General features: G+C 34.2%; 1 protein-coding gene across 2 annotated transcripts; it reads left to right on the top strand.

Moving 5' to 3' along the window:
- The first annotated feature begins 865 nt into the window (after positions 1-865).
- LOC130633409 (serine-rich adhesin for platelets-like) lies at positions 866-27,977 on the top strand. 2 transcript variants are annotated; one of them, XM_057444550.1, is made up of 7 exons: positions 866-934; positions 8,927-10,937; positions 11,931-12,023; positions 14,061-14,145; positions 21,417-21,521; positions 21,974-24,295; positions 24,856-27,977. In XM_057444550.1, exons 2-7 carry the CDS (start codon positions 9,246-9,248, stop codon positions 27,345-27,347), a joined length of 6,789 nt encoding a protein of 2,262 aa, XP_057300533.1. In that variant the 5' UTR covers positions 866-934; positions 8,927-9,245; the 3' UTR covers positions 27,348-27,977. The 2 variants fall into 2 exon arrangements, with proteins under 2 accessions (XP_057300533.1, XP_057300532.1); XM_057444549.1 differs by lacking the exon at positions 866-934 and having other exon boundaries at positions 8,667-10,937.

Genomic DNA, 27,977 nt, shown 5'->3' with positions numbered 1-27,977 from the left:
TGACCCCTGAGCCGTTATTACGGAGTGCCGTTACCTCCATCAACAAGGCAAAATTCCCTGAGAACGAGGTTGAGTGTACAACTGAGTTTAAGGGAAATTATATTTATGCTTGTTTTAACTTAAACGATATATGTAGATAAATCCTTTATTTTAAAGTAGTGGTTGTGATCGTTTACTTTCTGCTTACATAAGTGCAGTGGTTTATGAAATATTGCTTATTTCGAATATTATCACAAACAAAATCTTTTTTTTGCAAGTTGACAGAACCGAACCTCGGCTTAATATGGCGTTCTCACTCACCTACGGCTACAACTTTTAGAGCCGTGTAGGTATATCATTAAATACGCTTGAATCCTTTACACCCAATTGGTCCTATAACAGCAATGCAATGTACAGTCAAATTGCATACATCATAACGAATACACTTTGACAATGTGCATAAATTTGCAGTATAGACGGCACTCAGTGTTCTCATTCTGTACTCTGTCCTGGAAGCAAGGTTGGTATTGAGTACAACGTTTGGCAGGAATTTCACGTATCAGAATGCATTAGAAGGATGCCTCTCTTTCAGGTCGTAATAAATAAAGTCGCAGCTTTTGGTTGACGAATATGAGTCTTGGGTTTAATTTACATTTTGAAATTTTCCACGTGATAAGGTACCACGTGACGTAAACAGACAATTCAAACAAGTTGTCAATGTATAATAACACGTGATTCTCTTTTGTTTGTTTTAGCAATATTTGAACTTTCTTCTCAAAACAAAATTTTGTATATATGTAATGACTTGTTGACACGTACATATATATGTATAGATATGAAAAAGAATCTGAAAACGAAAAAAAAGTTGGAGAAGATAGAAAATAGATATATGTGAGCCAGTTTGTATTTTAAAATAAACGCTTTTGATAACTGCACAGTGAGTGTCCACGCTTTTGTAAGTATTTTTGTCGCCACTTAAATTTAACTCGAACAACACTTGAGTCGAACTCGAAAAACACTTGAGTCGAGTTACTGTAATGTTTAGTACAACTAATGTAAATATATAAATAATAACCCGTTTGTACTATGTAAAATTGGATGTAGAACATTATATATTGATGAGCTATTATTTCACTGTTCCATGTTTACTAGCGGTAAACTTGAAGTGTCTGTGTTAGGTGAAGGTATCTTTATAAGAGTTCACCGAGAATTTTTTTTTTGAAAAATAGCAGCGCTAAGAAAAGAATAAACCGGCTTGATTTAAGACACAATCAAATTCAACCTGACACCAAAACTTCTTACAAGTTTGTAATAGTGAGAGTCTTATATAAAAATATATCTATAAACGTCCAGTGGAAAAGGCTGGGACACAATATGATCGGTTATTAAGAGTTAGAAATAGAGAAGAAAGAGTGTGTTTGTATTCGGGCTTACGGCGTGCAAAGTTCCAAAAATCTGTGATCTATTCCTAGAAATGAAAAGTCCGTGCAACGCAAATGAAAATACGGACCAAACATTGTGAAAATTTTTTTTGTGATTTTTATTTTCACTAATACGTCCTAAAACTTACATTCAGTAGACTGGATAGCAGAAAGACTAACCTTACTAGAGTAAGGGAAGTACTAACCTAGGCCTACGTTTTACATTTTGCAAAACAAATTGACTGATTGATCTCAGGTAAAATTATTTGATTTTTTCAAAGTGGCTTTGGTTGATGACATATAATATCTATGGCGTCGTATGCATAAAGGCGATTTTTTCGGTAACTTTAAGCATTGCTGAAATCGGTTCCAAAATATGATAAATATTATTACATCGTTATGAACGATTGCGTAAAGGAAAACCCAGAAGACTTTCATCTTGTTTACTGGTATTTTAGAAATCAAAAATTCATACTGAAAATGAATAAGAAGACATTTTATCACTTTCCACAGATCTTCAGCAATGTTGAGAAAGTTTGAAAAAGAAAAGGAAATTTGTGAGGTTTCGACGATTCATGGTCACACATGCCTTATTTACGGTTCCGTTCTCTTATAAAGGATATTAATTTTGAGACCATCTCCCTGCATCTCTAGTGCGTTTCACAGTATTTATTTACTTTATCTGATATGTTCTAAGACTTTAGGTTCTTTCAAAGCTTGCGCAAAAGGGTGAAAAATATAGGGGGACAATATGAACGCAGTATATCGACTTCCTGACTTGGTAAAAACTAATTAAGCTTCAGGGATTATCAACGTTTTAATTTTGCCGTTAAAAGAAAAAATTGGAAACTTTTCAAAAATCAATTTTGCGAATTACAATTTGTATAATTCTCCTAAGGTTAGTCTTGAAAAACGTAGGAAGTGAAACAAGCGCAATCGTAATGAAGTGTCTAATAAAAACCTGTTTCATACTAGAATATTTTCTAACTACTTTGCTCCAGAATACCATTATGGCATCAAAAAGATGCGTTTCTACGAATCTTTAACGTTTCTCATTTTTTCCCCTTTTTGTGATGTAGTAGGGGACCCGAAAAATCATCAATTTCAGGCTTATTCGTCAAAGTACCAAGAAATAGAGTCTTAGATAAATTGGCGATGTCAGATATGCTTTTATCGTGGTATGACTGTCCACGGAAACTAAAACCATGATTTAAACGAGTTTTTTCCGCGTTTTGTAAAACCGCTGACTTCTTGTCTAAGTTTATACTACGGGCCTATAGTTGCGTCGATGACCTTATACGCGGGTGGGCTTATCTGCAAGGAAACGTTTATTCTCCTTTTTAAAATTTTCGCGTTTGTTCCAACAAAAATACAGCCTACCAAATGTTTTCGGTTTCTTGTTTTCCAAAAAACGATTAAATATATAAACCTAAATAAAATAGAAAGGAGGTTAAAACTAAAAAAACATACTTCGTTTCACATCTTCTACTTTACTTTAATATATAGATATAATGGTAGATAGTTGTGAATTTGTATCTAATCGAACAATATGATATTATATACTGAAAAGATAAATTTTAAAGATAAATTACCATCAATTTATTAACACAAACTGTAATTTTTCTTTGAACTGTCTTTTTCCAGATCTTGGCATCACATAGGTAATAAATACACGTAAATTCCAATTTTACCACCAATGACCCATGGGTTTACTGGCGCAATGTTTTTTGTGAACAGTGCAAATAACTTTTAACACTTTCCAGTTGGCCATCAGACTTCTTTTCCTTTTTGCCTTTTTTCAGATATTTTTTTTGTTTGCACATAAGCCCACCCGCAAGTAAGCTCACCCGCAAGTAAGCTCACCCGCAGATAAGTCCACCCGCACATAAGCTCACCCGCAAAAATCCAACACAAAGGAGGATTTAAAATCAGATGAACTCAGGATTTATCTTCGTAAAATTACAGCACGTTAATCATTGAGACAAGGCTGGGTTCAGGCATGAAGAACGACGGAGAGAAGTCGCGTTAAGGATAGCTATGACGTCAACAGTATTTTCATTTATAAAGCAAACCAAATATATATTTAAAATGAATAATCTCAAATAAATATTTGCTTAGCTACATAAAATACATGTTTGGATGTAGTTATCTCCCTTTAAATATTTTATTAAATATATTTCTTCATCGTCTCAACCACAGACATTAAAAGCTTTTTTACTTCTTTCTTTGACTAGGAAAGATAATTTACTTCTTCTTTTTTATTTGCTATTCACATATTTTTTTTTTCTTGGTGAGGCCTGAGATGAGAAATCTAGTCCCCCTTTTGTTATTTATAGAAAAGTAATCTCTGAGTTAATAACGTAACCCATATTTTGTTTCTGCACGATTTCATAATCGTGTTACGGACATACAAAATAGCAATTTTACGATCTTTTTTGCAACTGGAAAACTTTTGTGTGCTTAGGAAGCTCAAAATAGCGATACCTGGGATATGAAAAACGGGAACCAGGGAATTTTTCCACAGGTTAACAATTAACTCTGTTTATAATGATAAACGCTGCCTTCTTTTTTTAAATGTTCTCCATTCAAACTCCCCCTAAACAATATACACTCCACAACCTCCTCCAAGAGCCGTTTTCTATATTGGGACGGGCCGTCTTTAAGTACTGTCCAAACACAAAAAACTAAAAAATCCCTGGGAATAAGGATCTCCTCTCTTCCTAACGCACCATTCAAACCGATGTGTAAAAGTTCGAACCTGTGTTAAAAGAACTGAATCGGTAGGAGGGGCATATATGTTGCGGTCTGTATTTTATACTTTAATAAACAAGAAGTACAAATAAAAAGAAGTGATGATTCAATGATATGATAGAGGAAGTTTCTTTAGCACGATTCCTCCTAATTTTCTCAATTTAGCAACATGACAAAATAAATCACTGACTCAGCATAATTACACTGAAGAGGGGGTTATAATGTCTTCTTTGATAGTAGAAGCTCATTAATTAACAGTAATTACGTTAATGACGTTTCTAATGCGTTCATGATAAAATTCTGTTTGTGTTGATCGTTTGTGTTAAACGCAAGCGTGATGTTGTTTTCCGTACTGAAGAGGGTTTTTTTTATCACGTATAAATTTTTATACTTTCACTTTCTTTTTAATTATTTAACTTGATATCTCCAAGTGAAACTTCTATCGCATACGGTAGTTACAGGTAAGTTGTTGTCGTCGCTATTGGTTGTTGTTATTGGTTGTCGACGGTATTTTTCTTGTTCGTAATGTTGTTATTTGTTATTGTCGCTATTTGTCGTCGTCGTATTGTTGTGGTTTATTGTCGTCGATATTTGTCATCGTTGTGTTGTTGTTATTTGTTTTCGTCGCTATTTATCGCAGTCGTTGTGTTGTTGCTCATCTCTGTTGTCATTGTAGTTGTCGTAGTTGATGCCGTCGTTCAGTTGTCACTTTGTTGTTGTTGTTTTGCTGTCGTTTTGTAGCTGCTGTTGTGTTATTGTTTTTATTGTTGTTGTCGTTTCATTTTTGTCATCCAATGTCGTCATTTTCGTGACTTCTATCAGTCGATTTCTCTTTAACATATCCTTATCTCATCTTTGGTTAAACAGCAAATGTCTCTACAAACAGCGGAACAAATATTTTTATACATTCAAAAGTCAAAAATTTGAACTCGTTCCAGTGTTTTCTTCATAAGTTTTGTTGAATTTGGCGCCACAGGCTGTTTAGCATAGTTTAATACAAGATTCATCTCGTTTATTTTTGATAACAAGCCGAGGTTGATCCGAAAAAGGAATGCAAGAGCTAAAAACCTTCTCTACAATCTAGAGTTAAAAAAAATTGCAAACATTGAGCAATTTAAATCATCTGTGTAGGAGAGTCATTTTTGTCCACGCTGCATATTTTCAGAAACAATTAGCGAACTCGTTACTCAATTTTTTAATGGAGTATTTATTATTCCAGATCTTTTTATCTTATTGTAAAGTTTAACTGTGCAGTCAGGCCGTTGGGATTTAATGCTTTGATTTTTTTAAACTTTAACTACATAATTTTAAAGTTGTAAATCTATTAACGTGTTATAATAAAGCAGCTTTACTGACAGAGAAAAAAGATGCTATTTTACGACAAAGGTATTGCTGCTGGGTTGAGAGATAAGAAACTTTTATTTCTGAATTATATATATTAACTTTATCGTTCACTTTTTTATTTCATTCAAATTTTTGTTTATTTAAATCTCCTTTATAAAAAAATACAGTAAGGACAACATCTTTGCTTCCAAGAATGCATAAACAAATAGAAATGTTTGCTTTAGCAGGGACGGAGGAACCAGAGAGGGGAGGGCGGGGTGAGGGCAGTTATATACCCATAATTTTTTGTTGTCAGGACTTTTGAACGACAACAATAACTTCGATAAAGATCCGAGACTTATTTAAAATCTAAATAATTCGTCGGCGTGTGGAGTAGGAATATTGTTTACGTTTCGAATGTGCCTTAGCCGCGTTACATGAAGTCTGAAGTGAAGTTTCAAGTGGAAGTGAATTACTGACGTGTTTACATTACGCCCGAGGTGAAGTAAAATTTTGGACGGCAACATTGCTTACGCCCATCATATGATAAATGCATACACGCATAGCACTCACTTCTTCCACCTCCGCCTGTTTACATGAAGTGTTTTTAAACACGCAGTGAAAGTCACTCTGTTAAAAACATCGAAAGGAAATTCAGACCGCAATACAATTCGTAATTTTTCTACAAAGACCAAAGCGAAAAGCTGTTTTTCCGTTCATCCCAAGACGCTGTAACCAACAAAACAAAATCTTTTTAGTAAAACAAGCAAACAAATTAGGCGTTAGTGTCATTTTGTTCCAGGAAATTTAGAACTAGTGCATTACTGTCTAGAAGTGTCATGAACGTAAAAGCTCTCCACATGTAATCTCTTGCCAGCCTGCTTCATTAAACCACACAATTTTGAAATATTCAGGTTCCAGTCTTTCTACCTGTTTTTGAAACAAAATAATCAAAAAGAGAGTGGTAACTAAGTTGATCATTTACGTTCCTGGGAAGGAGATGGGTATTTTCCAACGTAATGGGTTGTTTAGGATATCAAGACGTGTCACCAGCTTAAAGTTAGAATTTACCGAAGCTACTCTCTACTGGTCGAACAATATTACTGATACAAATTATTGCCGGTAGCACCTCCATGCCATTCTCTTTCTGTTTTCACCATATAATTTGTCGATGAAGGATCTAGAAATTATTTTGTTAACACGTCAAAATATAAAAGAATTAGATCACATTTTCACACTTGAACATTCTTGAAGAACAAACATATTTTTTTTTGTTTTTGCTTTTCTTTAAAATTCATGTTTTATTAAAACTTAAGTTATGTTTATTTTTCTTTTGTTTTCTTCTTCTTTTTTTTAATTATCTTTGCCATTCAGAGTTTTTTTCTTCTTCTTAAAAAAATGATATTATGGAAATATTTTAAAATTGTTTGAAGAAAAAATAGATCAAAAGTTTACTTGGAATTTTCCTTATTTTTAAATACGAAAGTTGATGTTGTTATTGTTGCTTTGCTTTGCCGAGTTTTTTTACGAGAAAAACAAAACAGAATTTAGAATAGCAAAGTAGATGACATTCTAGTATTCTTTGTTATACAAAAAGGGAAAAGTATTGATCATGCTTTGCTACCCAAGTAGCAACGAGTTTTGTTTTATTTATTTATTCATTTATTTATTTATTTACATCAGATATTACATTCAAGAATAAAATCACACTGAGTAATATAAAATGTTATTGTCACAGATCTGCCATGTTGTGTGGGTACTGTGATAGAATTACACTTCCTTTATGACTGCCATTTTAAAAATTGCGATTACGTCATTAAAAATGTTAATGTAGAGTGAATTCCTGTTTTTGTTGATGGTGTAGTTTTCCAGGAAACGCATGTGTGAAATTGTGGCTTTCATGAAACATCTTGGATTTTATATAACTTTTATTTATAATATGATGACTCGATTTAATGTTGAATTTATGAAGAGGAGGATATGAGATATCACATTAAAATAGAAAATGTTTTGTTAGGATTAAAAAGAATGCGTCTATTTTTCTTATTTCTAACAAAGCAAAGTTTTTATGCCAGCAAACGAGATTTTGTGTGTGTTTTATCAAAATCCTCTCAAATACACAGTATTACAAAAAATTTGCGTGGATTTTTGTTTCGCGAAAAAAATGTACTGGCGAATGATAATAAATTGGCGAGTATATTGTATAACAAACTCCGTCACATTTAAGTTGAAGTTATCGTCATATAAAAAAGAGAATTTAGTCGGTAAAAAAAGTTGGTAGTTTTTTGTTGACCCAACCTCGTCCCCAGGACTTGTTAGGTTTTTTTATAAATCTAATATCGTGCAGATATAAAAAATTAACAAGCCCTGGGAACGAGAGTACAGGTGACTGATATTTCTGTTGATTAAAAAGTTTTTATGTATGATGACCAAAATACGAAGAATCGAAGAGTCGTTTAAAATAGAGGGGGTGTTTTTGAAATTCTTGGTGTGAAAAAGGCGGGAAGTTTATTCGAGGAGAAAAAAAACCACTCCACACCTAAAATAATTGTAATCTAGCTTTTAAAATAATAATCCAGCTTTTAAAATAATAATCTAGCTTTCTTACATTACAAATCTTTATCATCCTGACTTTTTCTTATTTTGGTAAAAACACAACTGCAAAATTCAGCCTAACTAAGACTTCAAAAACGTTAGCTTTTCCGGTTAGAGTAACTTTCTAAATTGACTATTAGTTAGCTACAAAAACTGCTCTTGGGAGTCAGGGTAAAGTGAATCGACCGACAAGTGCATTAAGAGGCTGGTTTTGAGCAAAGAGACATATGTCATAAATTATATATGATATATATATATCTATGTTTTGAGAGAGTATATTGTTAATAGGCTAATAATAATTAGAAAATTAAAACGAAATCAGTTTTGCTCTATCTTAGTAAAAAAATTAACGTTTTGTAAAATGCAGATATATAGAGAGATTTCTTACAAGAATTGTTCTGTATGAGCAATTCTTGACCGTGTCCGTTACGGAGAGACAGGTTAGTCCTGGAAGTGATGTAAGTTGAGGACCTTGGTTTTAAAAACAACGACTTGAGCCTGAAGCTGTCTATATTTTGTTCGTATATTTCCTTAAAATCCGAGGCTCGAGTTCTTGTAAAATGTCAATATATATTTATTCCATTAAGCTTCAGAGGGGGGAGAGAGACATTGATCACATTTTGAACATGCATTGTTAATTCAGATATTCGAACGATTTGTTTTGTTTACAAACAGTTCGAACGTTCTAAAAAACCAATTTGAGATATCTGATACAGAAAAGTTAATCTATAAAATGCAGCGGTTGATTTAATATAGTGACAAAGGCTATTGTCATATGACCATTGTTTATATGGCTGTATTACTGACTGATAGTACATTTATTATTTATAATAATTTCTTTTTATTGTGATTTTTAGTTGCATATACAAAGAAAAACACAAAGAGATGTTATTAGAACCAATAAATTTATAGAATGCATGGAAAGAATTTTTTTGAAATGCTAACACATGGTAATTTTTTTGCATGATTTCGCTAGAATTTAAAGAAAAGTATATTTTCTTATTTCTTACCCTTTGCTGACTGATGTTAAAACTTTAGAAAGATTTTATATACTGGGTGTATCTTATATTTTCCTACTAGTGCATTCATCTCCACATTTTTCATTGGTTTATATATAGCTATAACCTTTTACGATCCTGGTTGGTTAATATTATTTTGTAATTCTTAAATAATAAAATGGAGTCTGTTGAATCGAATGAGATAGTATTCCGTTCTAAAGATAAAGAATTTGCTGCTCACGAGACTAGTTTTGTTAACGCAAGATCGTTAACACCTCAACTGGAATCAAATTCAGAAATTCCAGAACGGTTACTGCATGTCCCTGCTAAATTACGACACACTGAGGAAAGTCCGACAGAAGCCGCACAGCGTCGTAAAGCTAGACGGGCAGTCGTTTCGAGTCCATTAATAAATGAAAACGACAATAACCACAAAGTAAAAAACGTCGCAGAAAGTGTCAATTATCGGGAAGCTGGATTAAAAAAACTAAAATCCACCTCTTGGGAATCGCTTGCCCGGTGGTCAAAAGAAAACGATTTTTTATTTACAATTATCGAGGACGAAGCAAATTGGTTATCCCGATTATTTCCCAACGACCCTATCTACGCTGATAAGTTTTTTGACATGCTACAAGACGGTGTACTACTTTGCAAATTAGCTCGCCTTTGTCAACAATATGCCGAAGATTTAGCCGAAAAAAACAACAAAAGAATACCTTCTTTTACCATATTTATACATCCTCGTTCAAGGTGTCAAGGAAAACTCGGTAAATTTTTAAGTCGTGAGAATGTAGAGTTATTTTTAAAATGGTGTCGCCACCATAGAATACCAGAGCCATTGCTATTCGAGTCAAATGACGTTGTTGATAAAACAGAACAAGATGGCTTGAGAGATAATGCGCGGGAAATTGTGTTATGTTTAATGGAGGTAGCCAGATTGGGTGTAAAATTCGGAGTGGAGCCTCCAACATTGTTATTACTAGAACAAGAAATAGAATTAGAGGAACAACAAGATAGTTCACTGGATGGAAGCATAAGTCCAGTTTCAGTGGATTCCGGTGTTGACACTACAGACCTATTTCAATACAATAACACACGGGAACGCGCAAATTCAAAACCCGATAGAGAAAAACATGATTCCACTTGCGAAGGCTCTTCAACGCATGGAGCAAAATACAAAAGAAATGTTTACCTGGATTCAAGAGAAAAGCAAAAAAGTTTAGACTCCACGCTTCAGGTTCGTGCTAGAACCAATATACGATTAGGTGCACGTCAAAAAAGTTTAGACTCTGCCCAAAGCATGCATAAAAAAAGTGAAGAAGACATCTGTTTGCAAGAAACGACAGAATTTAGTAGGTATTTGACTTCGTCGCGTTTTAATAAAGATCTGGATGAAGGGTCAAGGTTTGTTGGAGTTTTGTATCCGCACGACGGAGGAGAGAGAAATTTTTTATCAAGTAAACAAACTAAACTAGTCCAATATGAAGTTTATAATGATGATGTAAACACTAGCCTGGATGAAAACACAGATCGGCAAAAAATGACTTTGAATTTAAAGGATGAAAGCGATCACAGAACACGGTCTAGTTCAGATGGTAGATTGGATTTTACTTCAAAAAGTCTTCAAGAACAAGAAAATCACAATACTATCAACGATTTCGATACAGTCGATTCCTCCTATCAACGTTATCGAATGGAACGAACTGACAGTGATGCAAGCGGTGGAGAAAACGGACTTACTGGAAGAGAAAAATATCGACGTAGAAAGACTAGCACCACAACGAAACAAAGCAATGATGGTGGAGGACAACCTACGGAACGACAAAGAAGAAAATCAAGTGGTTACATTAAGACTGAACTCCACCGAAAGGTAAGATAAAAATCGTTTTTATTTTTCCATGTATCAGTGTTCAGCTTTTATGTTGCAGCAAATCTTAAAAATCGGTTTATATTTCTTGGCTTATATTGGTTTATATTATATATATTTATATTGGTTTATATTATATATATTATTTTCTATGATAACTACAAAAACCTGGAACCCCTAGACATGTAGCGTTTTTGATATGAGGATCTTAAAAATTACTCCAAAGTTTTAAACTACAAAAATTGCGGAATTAGAATATCTGAAATAAATAGGAAATATTTTTGGACCATTATTGTTTTATATCATAAGACAACAGGTATGAGAATTTTTTTTACTTTAAAGAGTGTTTTTTGCGTTTTTTAGAGTAATCTGTTTCTCAGAAGGACAATCAAAACTCAACTCAAAAATAAATTTAATATTTTTGTATGAAAAAAATAACAGCCTAATTTATGCTGTGACTTTGCGTGTTATCTTAAGAGAATTGATTTTGGGAAAAAGTATTTTCGCAAGTTTTTGTTGTTTTTGTAAAAATTAATCCGCGCGAAAATTAGAACAAACCCTGGAGACAAGGATGTTATTTAAATACTCGCTATTGGCGAAACTTTTGTAATTTAGTCTTCCCGGAAACTTCACTAAATTTAACTTCTGGTAGCCGTATCTTGTTTAAAATGGTAGCCCAAATTGTTGTGTGCACGAAATAAAGACAAGTAAAAATCTAAGGACGGCGAACCCATGCATTTATTTAAGGCCTAGCAACTATACTATACATAAATTTCAACTTTAGCAACCTTTACATAAAAACATTTGAAAACGGTAAACCGATATATTAATTTTTTGGAAAAATTCGCAAAATTTATTCCTCGCAAAATAATGAATCTGCTAACTTCGAAAATTACTTCTTGTGAAGATTGAATCCCTAAAGATGAATGTCATCTTTGTCTTCCAAGCAAAGTTCTTATAAACGTTGCCTGGTTTTGATTTTCTTTATCTTTTTAGGTGACGAGTATATTGGAGTCATACAACATTCAGACAACACAACGTTTAAAAGAAGGAAAATACATTATTCTTGGAAGGATTATATTTGTCAGGGTACGTGTGACCATTTTTTTATTTGAAATGAAATAATAGCGACTTCTAACAGCCCAAATTTTGTCGGCTCGTTGAGTAATTAAGACAAAACTAGTCGTTAGCCCGTGGAAAAATCCACGGGTTCTCCCGTCCTTTTTATACCGCATTGCGTGCGTCTCGCTACCTGCACAGCTAAGCTACCATTTTGCGTGACAGACAGACAGACGGAAGGACGGACGGACGGACAGACAGACGTATACGGGTATTATAATATAGATTACGAACAATTTTAATAAATGACAGATAGCCTCAACACAATTATATTTTAATGAAATCTGTTGGACGGAGAGGATCAGTGATGCAATACATTATTTTAAAAGATGATTTAAGAGCTATACAACAAAGACAACAGCAAAACAGAAAAAAAAATTGTATATGGATTACTTTTGATTCCTGATCTATGTTGCCGTCTTTAAGGTAAACAAAGTGGTATAAGGCTATCTATTACTTTGATTAAAGCTAATGCATATGCAGCGTAGGTGCAGACGAATCGATTCTTGAAGTGAGGCGGTGTAAAGGAGTAAAGGCTGTTTTTGATGCTGCATAGTTTGATTTTGTCTAGAGCCCTTTTGAGGCATGTTTACAGTAGCTTAATTGATACACCTTAATAATGAAATCACCTTTTTCCCCGAGGCCTCTTTTCGCTATTTTTATATCGTGAACGGTGTGAAATTAAAAGGTACTAAGATCGAAGTTTCTATATAGGAATACATTTTATAAATGGTGATTGTGATTATATCCAAAACAATAAATAAAACGGATGAGCTTTTGAGCCTCGTGGTTTTTATAAGCTTAATTCTTAATCCGCTGAATCTACGTACATTCAGATTTGCATCCGAAAGGAGATTATGCCAAATCCGCCATACCATTCACTTGCGAAATTTTATAAGAGCTTCGATAAATGATTAACCCGCAACAACAAAAAATTTATTTTCCAGAAAGTTTTTGCCCGTAAAAAGAGGGGAAATTACTGATCTTTACATTTATTTATTTTTAAAAGCATCAACAAAAGAAAATTTTTTAGCAAACTCGGCCCCAGCACTTTTCGCCGTATTTCGCTAGAACTATCGAAATGCGCTCAAGAGGGTAATAGCCCTCGGGACGAGGTGGAATATTAGGGTATCTGGGGTGGGTGCGTAGTCATAAAGTTTTCTCCCCATACTCGACATCGTCTTGCTTTTATGACAACCACACACACTTTTTTGGGACATTGTCTAGTTATGTCAAGAATTCATGTGGATAAATTATTAAAAAAGTCTGCGCTTACATTGTCGTAAAATCTCGCACGTCGAATGAAGACCAGATGACATAATTTTTAATTCATAAAGACATCGTGCATAATGACGTCATAAAAATTGTATTTATTGCGCATGCGTCATAACGTATTTTCATTATCGTGTCAGTATTTTATATTTATAGATGAAATATTGTCGAAAGTAAGAGTTTTTTAAAAAAAAAGGGTTTAACGACAATAACTGAATTCATTCCAATATCACAACCTCAAAGCGAGGTTACTTTGCACGAACAAGCCGACATTTATTATTTATTTCATGCGTTATTAGTTATTATTTCATACTCGTATATATTATTTATCAGTGTTTGTTGTTTTTATTTATTTTATTTTAAAAAAATTTTGAACATTACAATGAATACACAGAGCAGACAATTTATTCCATAGTTTGCAATATTAGATGTGAAAAATATGCCACCATTTCTAGACAAGCAACTTCGTACCCAATAACTGTTTATAATGTACGTCTATATAAGTCGCAAATTATCCTCCGCTTCCTGGATTCCTCATCCATTTAAAAATAACTGTTTAAAAAAATTTGGAGTGTCATTTTGGAACGCAGAGCTTAACCTCGTTTCAGGCAGACTAACCTCGTTTCCAGAACCCTTTGTCCTTTTCCACGAGATCCTTTATAGCCAGCAATGCTTAAGGCGATGTTTTAAAAACTGGTAACGAGATTAGTTTATGATTATGTTATTTATTTATAGCTTTTGAACAATCATTGTATAGTTCGTATAGGCGGAGGTTGGGACACACTGGAGCACTATTTGATGACACATGTTTCAAAAGTTGGTAAGTTTTTTATGTAAAATATTTTTATACCGTTGAATTTCTTTTTAGACAGACTCCTAAAATTATGCCTTAACAGGAACGCCGCGGATATAACTGACATAAGAGCAGGATGTCTGTTTGAACATTACAAGCAAATTAGATTATGGAAAATGATAACGTATGTTTTGTCGTTACGCAACCTCATCTTCAGGGCCTTTTAAGAAAAAAGAAAGAAATCTTACTGGTGTAGTCCTTTAAGTATTATTTTCTGTTCGTAGAGCTCATGTGTGAGTTTATATGGGAACCTGGCGAGAATAGGGTGAGGCAGGGCGGTAAGTAGGCATCACATGATGTACATTAGCTAAAGGACTTGTCATAGATAAATGTTTTAAAAGTAATATGCTTTGACGCGTGTGTGTCGAAAGTATAAACTCTCCATGTGGAACGCACCTTACTCCGAATTTCCTTCCCAAAGTAATAAATCATCTGGGATGGAGAACTGTTGTGTATTAATAAACTTCAACCTGTCGACGTCTAAAGGCGACGTCGGTGTCACTTATATCAGTTTGACGTCAAAAAGTGATAGAATAGAACTGTGGGTAAAATTTATAATTTATGCGCGGCGTGTTATGCTATTGAGCTGAACACTGCTACGAAAGTTGGTGAAGGGAAGTAGTATTGCTCAGATAAACATTGTTTTCTAATATTTTTTTGTTTTGATTGACGAACTTGGTTTTGCGGGAAATTAAACGTAATTTAGTTATTTGTTTGGTTGAGTTTGTTTGTTTGTTTGTTGTTGTTTTCTTCGTTCTTCCGATTTACATCTAATACTCTAACAAACTTACCCCCAACATGCATAGCAACCAATTTTATCTCACTCGATTATTTCCCGCTCTCTTTCACTCTGTTACCCAGTTAGATAGATAGCTTTATTATATCATCTGCAAACACAACTAATCAAACAACATACCTGATTTAAATTCGAGTGACCGTTCCTACCACTGCATTGGACACGCTAATAGCTAGATAAAGCCAATTATTTATAAAAAAATGAGGCAACATTTCGTAAGTTGAATAAACGAGACCAAACAAATCGATGTTTCACCAACCACAAATATATTGAAAAAATATATTTCAAACTTTCGCGCATGCGCGAAAGTTTATCTTAAGTTCTCATCACAATTGCGCATGCGCGTAAGTTTATCTCAAGTTCTTATCTCAATTAGTGAAAACTAGAAGTAAATCAGATGGGGGAACAATTTCGCTATTATTTTTCTTTTTATTTTTTTTATTTTTATTGACTAATTCTTTTCTCAACATCTGCTTTGATTGGTTACTTCATGGAAGTTTTTTCAACCAATCAAAAACAAGCTTTTTTAATTAATTATAGACGTCTGTTGCAGTTTTCAGAATTTTTCCTTTCTCATCTATCTCTTTCTTTTTCCTACCTTAATCATTACTTTTATACAAACTAACTACAAAGTTTAAATATATTGTATAACATGTTAATTACATACAACTATAGATATACAAGAAAATACTTCAGCCGCGGCCGTTCCCAGGCCTTTCTGTGTCTTTTATTGGCTCGTCCGGTCTTTATTCACGTTTCAAACAAAAAATTATTTATTTTTGGTAAATTGAGAACATTATGGCGATATTGTGTTTTCATTTATTTTTTTTTTGGAATAAAGAATTACTTTTCAAAATTGTAAAATTAAATTGGCTTAAGCCATTTTTTCTTTTGGCGATTTTTTTTTTGCTCAACATCTGTTTTAAACCAATAAAATTATTTATTTATTTTAATTTTCAAACCTTTCTTTTCCATACTATCTATGAGTATACCATACTATCTATGAGTATACCATATTATCTATGAGTATACCATACTATCTATGAGTATACCATACTATCTATGAGTATACCATATTATCTATGAGTATATCACGACAACGTGTAAAACTTTGAAACAAGCAAGAGAAGCTACCTGCTAAGATGTTGCGGAAATTTTTATTTTTTCTCGTGTGGTGTGGATAAACGCACTCTGATTAATTTTTTTGTACAAAACAACGCGCAAAGTGAGATAACCAGTCTGTGTGTTAGTTGTTTATATAATTACCATGCCAACAGTAATGATATGCCGCAATCTCGTTTCCAGCAGAGTTGCAAAAAAATAAAGCGAGGCTGATAGCGGGAGGGTGTAAAGTAAGAAAGAACCTAAAAAAAATCCCATAATCGGTAAAACTTTACTCCCTGTCGAACAAAAACAAAACGAGTGGAGAGTGACGGTGGAGCGCAGAATATACTGTCCGTGGCAGATGGTAAAAGGAGTTCTTTTAATATATGTGCGATTTTTATGTGCAGAAGAAGTCGTGTCATAATAATCAACTGGCTAGCCAGTCTACAAAAAATATATAGGTGTGGCGAAAAAAAACAACTGGTAAGTAAAAATTCTATAATAAGAAAAAAACACTGTATGTAGTAGAAGTTCGTTATAGTGTAGTTCTAGCTTTATGTTAATCCAGACAATGCCAATTAAGAGCTCGTTTAGACTGGGTGGTTTTTATATAAACAAACCTTATTTCTTGGATTTCGTATTTATCTCTTTTGCTGCTGTATGCTGAAACATTTTCATATTATATATGGTTGTGTTTTCAACAAGGTCTAGGCAGCAGAAGAATTTTAGTCACAACTGCGTTATAGCTATAGATGTTGCTAAAATGAAAACTTTGAGTGTACTACAGGTTTTTCGTAAGATTTCTTTTTGACCGTAGAAATTCCTAAAATATAGTCATTTAAATCCTAAAATTCTTCACGAATTCATACAAAGTAAGGATAAATGTAGTTATTTCAGTCTTGAACCGTTTATTGAAAAATCTTTGTTCCTTATGGGAAAAAAATGTGAAGAACTCGTTAATAACAGTGCCAATAAGATGATTATCCTTTGGGATGCAAATCGTTGGCGGAGAGCTTGAGAATGAAAAGGTAAATTCGAACCAAGACCTTTCTGGTATTTTTAATTTGTCGATGTTTAAATAAATTATTCAGTTTTGAGATTTGCTTTTTTTGAGATTTGTAATTTTAACCTGACATTATCACAAAATGTTTGTTTGTGGGTCCTAGTTTCGAAACAAAATTTTTAAATAAATACAGAAGTCCTGCTGAGATCAAATTTTAATTTTGGAAAGCAGAACGAGATTTTCTTGAATAAGTGTATTGTATAAGTATATTCAAAACTTTCAAACATTTTTAAAACATCCAAACATTAATAAAAAAAACAAAAAAATATGTTTTTATGTTTTAAGAGTTTTTCTTTTTATTGAGAAAACAGTCAATTTAAAGCGCAAAACAAAACAACAAGAAAATAAAACAAAAAACTGAAATAAAAATATATGCCACAAAAATTTTTTATATTTACAAAAACAGTTTTCTTATTCTGAATATAATAAAAAGAAAATAAAAAGTGAAATAATCAAGATTTGGAGAGAGAGAAATAAAATCTCGTCCCCAGGCTAAGAGAATTATTGTTGTAAATTGAAATTTAAAAAATTCTGGCTTTTGATACTCCATATTTTTGAAATATTATCTACTTTGGTCCAACAAGGAAGAAAATTTTTACGAAGAAGCTTAACGCACTTGAGACCTGGTGAAATAAATACAATATAAAAATTTCTTCATATTTTTTTTCTTTCACTTGCTGATAACATCACTGTTTCTGGTTTATTCTATATATAGTTTAGTTGTTTCAGCGTATGGAATATAGATAAGGTAAAAGTTTGAAATTCGGATCAAACAGCAAGTAACGGTAGGTTGGTCCGTGCCAACCTAAAGTTCAATCTAGTACTTAGGAATTATCATTCTTTCAAACGTTAGTTATGTTGAAAAAAACTCACATGACAAAGTCGATAGTGTTGCAGTTTGACTAAATCGAAATTTGATTTTTTTATCTGTATTAATAATATTATTTCGTATTCTGTCTGTTTGTGCATGCGAATGCGAAATACAATATAGCTATAAAAGACAGAAAAACCTGAGTAGTCTCTACAATAATAGCTATATTTTGTCTGTTTGTGTGCGAGAAATAAGTCGTGCTACGGAAACACGAAATGCGGGCGAACCCGTAGATTTATCCGCAGGCTACCGGTATTAAATTTTCCGCTAAATATTCAAATTATAAATATTTCGAATCTTCATTTTGGGGTTCTGTTACACAGCCCGATTGATAGATATCGCACACCTGATGTAAAAGCTGAAACAACATGTAACAGAAAATCAATTTTCTGATTGAATGACATTGAAAATGTTCTAAAACACACTCTATGCACCAGTGACCAGCACATAGTGGGTTTTTTATGTGTGGATCTGCTATATACAGAGTTGACTGTATTCATTGTTTAATGCACAGATTCGCGCTTAATTTACCTCGTACTCAGGTCTTTCTTTTCTTTAATATTCCACGTGCGATAGTAAATAAAAAAAAGATCTAGGAACGAGGTAGGTGCTTAACAAATTGGAAAAAAGTGATTTGCAAGCTCTACAAAATTTACAAAAAAAAAACTTTTGTCAGTCAACTTTCGCAGGGCCTAGTCTGCTGTTTTTAAATCTGCATATTTACTTCCTTGTCAGGTCTTCGACATTCAGTAGACAGACTCATGAATAGTAATAACTTTTAAGCTTATTTATTTAAGGTTTAGTATACAGTTATAAAGAAATATAAAAATATATGAATAATATATAAATAAATGTTTGATTTTGTTTTACGCATCTATCTTGATTATCCAAGCTACTGTGTTTTAATTAACTGTACATGGCTTTTAATAAAGTGAAATTTGTGCCTGGGTTATCGAGTCTATCTCTAGCAGGGGAGGGAGTTAAAAGCAAAAGATCTATAAAATCAATTGTGGTAAGCTAATAAATAAAAAAAGAAATCAATAAATAAGATGACGGATTTTTGTATTGTGCATTTTATCTGTGGAAGGTCGAGGCGTGGAGAGGTTTGTGATTTTCGTTGAGTTTACCCTGGATTTCTATGTTATATACACAATCGACTTCGTCATATCATTTTGCATACAAAAGTCAGTTTTATTATCGACACGGAAATGTTCACCTTACATAAAGGATTACAAAAAGTACGGTTGCCGAAGCTGGCTGGTTGCTGCAGTTCTCATTATTTCAGGGAATAAAAAAATATTCAAGTTTCACAAATCATGGAATAAACACACATAAGAATCTCAAGTAATGCTTCCCAGGGTTTTTTGGTTACGTTTCAATGCAACCTAGGGTTTCTTGATTTGTCACAATGACAATATAAACACCATCATAGTGATAAGCTTGCATTGCTTCCTCTTTATAATGTAGGGACCATTTAAACTAAAAGGGTGGCAGTTTTTGAATGTTTTAAGAATCTTATTTTAGTTTTTTGTTAAATTTCTTATATACACTCTTTTTTTTATTAAAATGATAAAAAACATACTGAAATTGTATATGGAATGATTGGAAGATCCGGACACGGACATTGATATTAGAAATTCAGGAAGTCATTTATTGTTGATGTTTTGTTTGTTTAGATACACAAATTCTTGATATCTTTGTTTTTCACAAAATCGTTGTTTGTTTTATTCTTCTTTCTATAAAAAAACAGTGTAAGAATTATTTTTAAGATATTCTTAATTTTCCAGTTTATCCCAAAATAATTATTTATATAAAGCAAATTCATACGTGCATTTGTATATATAACAGGTGGTAAATAAAGGGAAAAAAAGAACTATAAAGTTCAGAAAATTCTGTTTTTTAAGTTAAGGCGATGCAAGTACACCCTTGTTGTCTCAAAGAAATGCTCTCATATTATAGTGTTTGTTCTTTCGTATATTCGTATATATGTGCAAAGGCATCCATGTTTATATTAGAGATGTGAAAAATGTGCCTTATTTGAGTTAGAGGCGTTGGAAATATACGCCCTTTGTGTGGGGACAAACTCTTGGAAAATTGATGCCTACTATGATCTGACCTCGTCCTTCAAGGTCAGTAATTAAGAAAGAACAAGAAGCCCTGGGGGCTCTAAGAATTTCCGCGCGCTACCAAAATATTTGATGAAAACCTGCTAATTCGTTGTGTTATTGTGCCAAACATTCGAAGGAGTTTGGTGCATGAACCTCTGAAGATAAAGCACACCAGTGACATTATATCTTACAACAAACGCAAACAAAACGAAACGTGTCATAATAAACTCACATTTTAAAAGAAATTGCTAACAAAAAATACAGCCTATCTCATGGTTGAAGGTTTTGCGATTGAAACGTTTATGGTCTTAAACGGCATTAGTTGACAAAAAATCAAAATTTTGATGTGACCATCATTTTCAGCATACTTTTTTTATTAACTGTGGCAATTTTTGTCGAAAATAAAGCAGTTTTAATTTTTGGACCAATTTTGGCCTAAAATGGCATTTAGGTGACAAAATCAAAATTTTGATGTCAACATTATGTTCAGCATACTTTTTTTGTTAACTTTGCCAATTTCTGTTGAAAATGAAGTAGTTTTAATTTTTGGACAAATTTTGGCCTACAATGACATTTAAGGTGGCAAAAAACCAAAATTTTGATGTCACCATCATGTTCACCATACTTTTTTGTTAATTGTGCCAAAATTTGTCAAAAATAAAGTAGTTTTAATTTTTGCACCAATTTTGGCCTAAAATGACATTTAGGTAACAAGAAATCAAAATTTTTATGTCACCATCATGTTCAGCATTCTTTATTTGTTTACTGTGCCAAATTTTGTTAAAAATAAAGTAGTTTTGATTTTTGGACCAATTTTGACCTGAAATGACATTTAGGTAAAAGAAATCAAAATTTTGATGTCACCATCATGTTCAGCATACTTTATTTGTTAACTGTGCCAAATTTTGTCGAAAACAAATACCAATTTTGGTCTGAAACGTCAATACGAGACTTCCCAGTAGTTAAGGAGCTTGGGTACGAAGTTTACATCTGTGACGGAGGAACGTGAAATCCCAGGGTCGATTTTTTCTCAAAAAATGCTCCGAAAGAAAAAAACGACGGTTTTAAAGAATTTCCTACGCCTTCGGGCGCGGAAATTCAATAATTGAGAAAGACAAATTCAAAGGAATTTCCTTGTATATCTAATTGACCTGAAGATTTCCGCTTTTATCACTACCTTCCTACAGAAAAACCTGGATGGAAGTTCAAACAAAAACGTGTAGCTTTATTATATTTCTTAAGAAGAAATATTTCCTGTTGCCATTTTCTTATATTCCAATGTTGTTGTTCTTTTAGCTCCAGATTCATTTGAAAGCGAAGCGACTGGATCACCAGCATCAGTGAGGCAAGGTAGAAAGAAGTCTGGGAACTTGTTACGTCATCGTAAAAACGCTTTTTTAAGTATGAATTTATTTTTATTTTTATGTTTTTTAAATAATTTTACCAAATCATACAGTCTTAACCGTGTAAGCGTCCCTGCTGGAAAGTTACTCTTCCCTTAGGAGTAGAAAGATTTCCCTTTACTCATCCTTTCATTTCGTCGTAAAAGTTGTAGGTTATTCAGAAAAAAGGACAGAAGGATCAGTTACTCAAACAAACATATAAAAGAGAAATACAAAGTTCAAGATTTTGTATTCTGTTTAAAGAATATTTAAATTAAATATTTTTTAGTCTTGTTGATAACAGCCCCTGTTATATAGACGCCTCTGTTAAATGAGCGCCCTTAAAAGCGCCCTTTTAAAGTTACAATTTTTACTAAGCGCTCAGGACGCTTATCTGGTCGATATTCTATCAAAAGGTTTGTATTGTGATATCGATAACATAATGTCATTTTTGCTATTTTTTAAATTTAGCTGCGTCGACGCCAAATTTGCTTCACATAGACAATTCACCAGACAGTAGTGTTCGAAACACACCTTCGAGGACTCGCTCACCCTCACCGAATCGTTCCAAAGATCCTTACGAACAAGAGAAAGCATTAAGACGACACGATGATCGGAAAATATCACAGGCTATATTGAGAGTACAAGCTGATGTTGTAGGAGGGTGCCTTAAAAAAGCCACCTCACTAGACTGGACACATTTAAAAGACAAAGAGTTTACCTTACACAAATATTCTTCCATAACACCAATTGCAAAATCAAAACTTAAACTTATTAGGAAAATGGCTGATATTGATATTGAAACAGCCAATCAAAGTAAAACTTTAAACGATTCTACCAATGAAAATGAATCTCTAAACGATTCAACCAATAATAACGAAGAACTTCCTCAAGTGACGCGTGAGCCGCCAACTCCAACTGTAGAAGAAGTTGCTAACCCCTTGGATGAAAAAACAAAAAACCCTAACGATAAAAAAGCAAAGGAGATTAAAAAGGCGACAAAAACAACATCAACAACAATCAAACAAACCAAAACAACAACAACAACAACAAAAAACACGAAACCAAGTTCTACCGGTTTAAGAACCACAAAAAAACCGACTGAAACTAAAGTTAACGGCACCGTCAAAGCAACTTCTAATACGTCAAAAGCAACACCAACGATGAAGTCGAAAACCACAGCAGCTTCATCCAGTAGAGTTCCTTCCAAAACAACCACAACGAGAGCAGCACCTAAATCTGCACCCCCTTCAACAAGCAAACCTTTGGTGAAAAAAACTGATGTAACTAAACCTACTAGTAGGCCTGCATCAACATCTTCAGTTTCGAAAACTACATCAAAGAAAGCTGACACCACAAAAACACCAAAGTCAAATTTGACAACAACTAAAACAACCAAATCGTCACCGGTTAATACCACTGGAAAAGTAAATAAAACTACGGCAACGAAAACGAGTACGGCGGCTTCAAAATCGACTTTATCTGCAAAAAGTACTACAACAGCAAGAACTTCAGTATCACAAAAACCTACAAAGACAGATTCACCAGGTTCAACCAAATCTGCCACGTCGGTTAGTAAAACCACCGCTGCTAAAACAACCGCTGCCAAAACCACTGCTGCTAAAACCACCGCTTCTAAAACCACTACAACTAAACCGTCTTCTGCAAACAAAACAAGTGTGAAACCAACCACAACGAAACCAGCAGCTAAAACCTCAAGCACTTTGACCAAAACAAAACCAGCTTCCACAAAACCAACCCGAGTGGGGACTGCTTCTCCTCCAAAAAAGACAACTTCTAAACCAACAGCAAAGGTGTCTCCAACAAAAAAACCTGTCTCTTCGAAGCAAGCAAAAACAGATGAAAAAGTCATATCAGCTGTTTCTGAAACTAAAACTGCGGAAATTACAGAAGCCGAAAAAATAATAGTCGTTCCAACAGCGGAAATAATAGACGATGAAGGAAAAAAAGAAGCAATTCATACAATAATACAAACTGTTGAAAGTATCGAACAAACTGTTGGTGACGCAGATAAAAAATTGACGGAAGATAGATCACCTGAAACTTGCAATGATACAAACTTGCCATCAGATGCTGCATTACCAACTGAAGTTGACGACAAGTCACACTCATCAGAACCAGCTGAAGATAGTCCAAGTGTACTTAAAACAATAGAGAACACCATTCCACAAAGTCAAAACGAAGCTCCTGATGAGTCTACTCAAGAGGAGAAAAACGATGAAACGATAACTGATACGATGGGCGAGCAAAATGAACAAGAAATAGAACAAACTTCTAACCAACCAATTAGTTCAGATTCTGAAACAAGCGGAAAAACAGATTCTGAAACAACGGAGGAAACAGAAACACACGGTGAAGCTGATAAAGAAAATGAGGGAAAAGAGGAAGCATCGGAAATCAAAGCAACTGAACGTGAAGAAATGGTACCGGTAGTCGAAGAAAATGCAAAAGAAACGGCTGAATTATTTGAAGAAAGTGCGCCACCATCTGAAGAAATAGTTGAGGAAATCACACAGGAAAAAGAGGAAGGTGCACACTTAGATGCATCGCATTTGGCTGCGCGTGATTTTGATTTATACTGCGTGACTCCACTAGATCGCGCACAATACGATAGTGATTACGAACACACGCCATTGTCACCTGCAGGCTCACCTGTTAAAAAGCCAATACCAAGTGAGTTGGACTTACTGCCCTCTGAAGATGCTGTCGAAACGGAAGAGTTGTTCAATGATGACTCCACTCCACTCTCTGATGTTGCAACGTGTAACACAGGTCAGTTCAAAGAAACATTTTTGTAAAGAAAAACTTTTTGGTAATGTATTAACCGGACAAACAACTATTTCTATGTTTTCAACAACTATGTTTTCAATTGATGACATACACACTGAAATTGATTCGTACTTTTTACCTTTAAACGTGACAGTTTTATAACAAATAATACTACAACAACATAAAGCAACGACAAAAAAACGACAAAGCAACGAAAAAACAACGACAAAAATACGAACAACGTAGCAACAATCAACATGGCGACAAAGAACGTGAGCACAACAGTAGCGGTTACCATGATAACAATTTAACAATTCTAACCACCAAAAAAACGACCACCACTTTAACCGCAAGAACCCTACACAACAGGGACCACAAAAAAACGGCGGCAAAAACTAATTTTGAAACACAATGAAGTTAACCAGTGGCTTAACACAACTCACGGGACAAACTCCATTGACGACATTATTTACAACACAATGATGACATCCAAAAACAACATCATACAAAATAAAACATCATACAAAATTTATTAAAACACACACGCATATTTTAAATTCTAGAACGACCCAGTAGCCAAGTTTTGTCTCCAAGTGAAGAAAATGCTCTCTGTGAACAAGACGGTGAAGGACGAACTGGGAGACTTGGTTACGCTGACGAAACTGCGTTGATATTAGACGCAGCAACACAGCAAAATATGGATGAGGTGGTGGCTGAAACGAGAAATGACACAGAAGAAGGAGAAGCTCTGGCAACCAGTGACTTACCGAGTGACATTGTTAGTGAAGGGAGTAACACAGATGATAGTCATGAGATAGCAGTCGAAAACAAGAATGTAAGTGAGGATGCTGTAATTGATGAAACTGTAACTGGGAATAATGAGGAGGCCCTTCAGGATAAAGAAGGTGCAACAGAAAAAGACAGTAATTTGATTACAGATAACGTTCTAAGTGACAATATTGAAACTGAAGATGGCGAAGGGGTGATTTCTGCTGAAGGAGATGAAATTGAAAACGAGCCTGAATCGGTTATGGACAACGCTATAAATGAAGAAGTTGCAAATAAACATGATGAAGACGAAATTCAAGATGAAAGGATTGCAAATGAAATAGATAATAATTCGACTGCAGAAAAGGATGAAGCTGAAGAAACTGCAAATGAGAATGACAAAGACACAATTTGTGAAGAAGCAACTGTAGCTGAAAAAGACAGTGACTCCGTTGCTGACAAGACTGAGACTAAAGAAAATGCAGGTAAATATGGCGAAGATGCAATTCAGGATGCAACTGAAAAAGACAGCGAATCGGTTACTGACAAGGTTGAAACAGAAGAGTCCGTGAATGAAGATAATGGTGAAGCAGTTCCTAATGAAGGGGTTGCAACTGAAAAGGACAGTGATTCATCTACAGACAAGGTTGAAACTGAAGAGTTCGTGAATGAAAATAATGGTGACACAATTCCTGATGAAGGGGTTGCAACTAAAAAGGACAGTGATTCGGCTGCAGACAAGGTTGAAACAGAAGAGTCTGTGAATGAAGATAATGGTGACGCAATTCCTGATGAAGATGTTGCAATTGGAAAGGACAGTGAATCGACTACCGACAAGGTTCAAACAAAAGAGCCTGTAGATAAAGATAGTTGCGACACAATGCGTAATGAAGAAGATGTAGTTGACAAAGACAGCGTATCTATTGGAGAAGACGAACCTTCAGTTAAAGTTGACGAAGCTGAGAATGTTGTTGTTGACGTCGAGGAAAAACGAGAAGAAAAGGAAAATGCTGAATCTGAGGTAGAGAACACTAACGAACATATACCGATAAAGACAGATAACGACAACGAAGCAATCCAAGGAGACGCCCCGGCTTTGGAAGATGACGTGACGGCGGACGACAACAAAGTTGCTGAAGGGGAAGGAAAAGTAAGCAAATGTGAGGAAGTCAACACGAAGGAAGAAGTTTTACCTTTGGAAGAAGTAGACGTCGAACATGGAGAGGAAAGAGAAGAGAGTCAGGGTAAAATGGAAATAGATGAGCTTGTACTTAACGATCAAGAGATTCCACCAGTTGAGAAATTGCCTGATGCTTTGATGGAAGCGTGGAGTGCTGAAACAGAGGACGCAGAAGTTAGTAGTCAATATGATTCTGCTGAAATTAAGCAAAATGAAGAAACAGAAGAGAAAACTGAAGACACAGAGGTTGAAGAAAATACCACATTGTTCAAGAAAAGGATTTTACTAACTGAAGAGTCTATGGAAGTACATTGTGGAAGCACTAGTGTTTCACCAGGAGATGGAAAGGTGAGCACGCATGATTTTGAAGCTGAAGACACAATTGAAGAAGAAAGCGTCCAAAAAATTAAGGATGAAGACGTATTTGACCAAAAAGAAGACGACAACACCAATGACACGTCAAATAACGCACGACAAAATCACGATGATGATGATGATGATGATGATGGGGATAATACCCAAAGTGAAGAAAATAGGGAAGTGAAAATTGAGGAAGACACTGCAGCGGAGGAAGTCGAGGATCCTACCAATGAAGAAGAAAGCGAAAACAACGACGATGACGACGACGCCGAAGGGAATATGGCATCTGATGTCTCAACAACTGAAATTCAAACCACCGTTGTTGTTGAACATTCGTCAACAGTCGTAAGTACCTCGGTTGAAAACGGTAAAATATTAATGGGCGAATACGCAGGCGAAGAAGAAAACGACGAAGAGTCGGAGGATTCCGAAGAAGCCGATTCTCCCAATCACCACGTTATGTTACGACAATCATCGAGTCATACCGCTAATCACACGATATACACGACAGAAGAAATCGAAACACACGAAGGAGAGTTAATCGATAACGACGAAAACTTCCACGAGAAATCTATTGATGGTCTCGTAGAAAGTCTCGATTCAACTGAGAAATTACAGCCAGATGAAGTCATTTTCAACAAATTCGTATCAGATGAAAAGGAAAGCGGAGAATTAAACATAAAATCGAGTATTGGTGAAGTTGACAGTAATCAGAATCCATGCTTTGATGATTTGGAATCCTATTAACATCTCAACGAAACGACACGTTACGATGCGATACGCAGAACTCTGTACTCTGCTCGAAAACTAAACAAACTTCTTATGAGAACGTTTCAAACTTAGATAGTGACAAGAAATTTTTTTGTATGAGTCAAAACAAACATATTTTAAAATCATAGAAGAAATTTTTTAATTTTCTCGAGAAACCCATGAGTCTATTAGGACATTCCCCCTCCCCGTTTGATTTCCACCAACCTCGTTTCCAGTGTCTAATATCAAAAGGCGTCATAGTTCGTTACAAAAGAATGCTCAAGCAACGTAATTTTGTTATGCTACGAGTAAGCATTAAAAACTTCTACTACTAATATAAACCTTTTTTATTCATTAGTTGTGTTATTTATTAGTTTTGTTTTATGTTGAATTTATTTATTGAAAAATAGACAGCGTATATTTTTTTTAACTTCTTCACACTGTTAAGAAAAGTTCTTAAAATTTATTCCTATTTCAGGGCAGCTTGTTCGAAATTTTTTACGACAATAAGGAGTCTGTGATCTAGGTTGTCTTCCTATATATTTGTTTTTCTGCACAAATTTTTCATTTATGTAAATATCTTATTGTGGATTCAAAGTATTATTAAAAATTAGACATTTGTTTATA

Source organism: Hydractinia symbiolongicarpus, chromosome 1, assembly GCF_029227915.1.
Source record: "Hydractinia symbiolongicarpus strain clone_291-10 chromosome 1, HSymV2.1, whole genome shotgun sequence".
Classification (NCBI taxonomy): Eukaryota; Metazoa; Cnidaria; class Hydrozoa; order Anthoathecata; family Hydractiniidae; genus Hydractinia; species Hydractinia symbiolongicarpus.
The sequence above is the reverse complement of the archived record's forward strand: the minus strand, read 5'-3'. Positions and strand labels throughout refer to the sequence as shown.

Excerpts from the sequence above, each read along its gene's own strand:
- LOC130633409 (XM_057444550.1), top strand. The coding sequence starts at position 9,246 with ATGGAGTCTGTTGAATCGAATGAGATAGTATTCCGTTCTAAAGATAAA. Across the intron at positions 21,522-21,973 it reads TCGTAAAAACGCTTTTTTAA|CTGCGTCGACGCCAAATTTG; the intron begins GTATGAATTTAT and ends TTTTAAATTTAG. Across the intron at positions 24,296-24,855 it reads TGTTGCAACGTGTAACACAG|AACGACCCAGTAGCCAAGTT; the intron begins GTCAGTTCAAAG and ends TTTAAATTCTAG.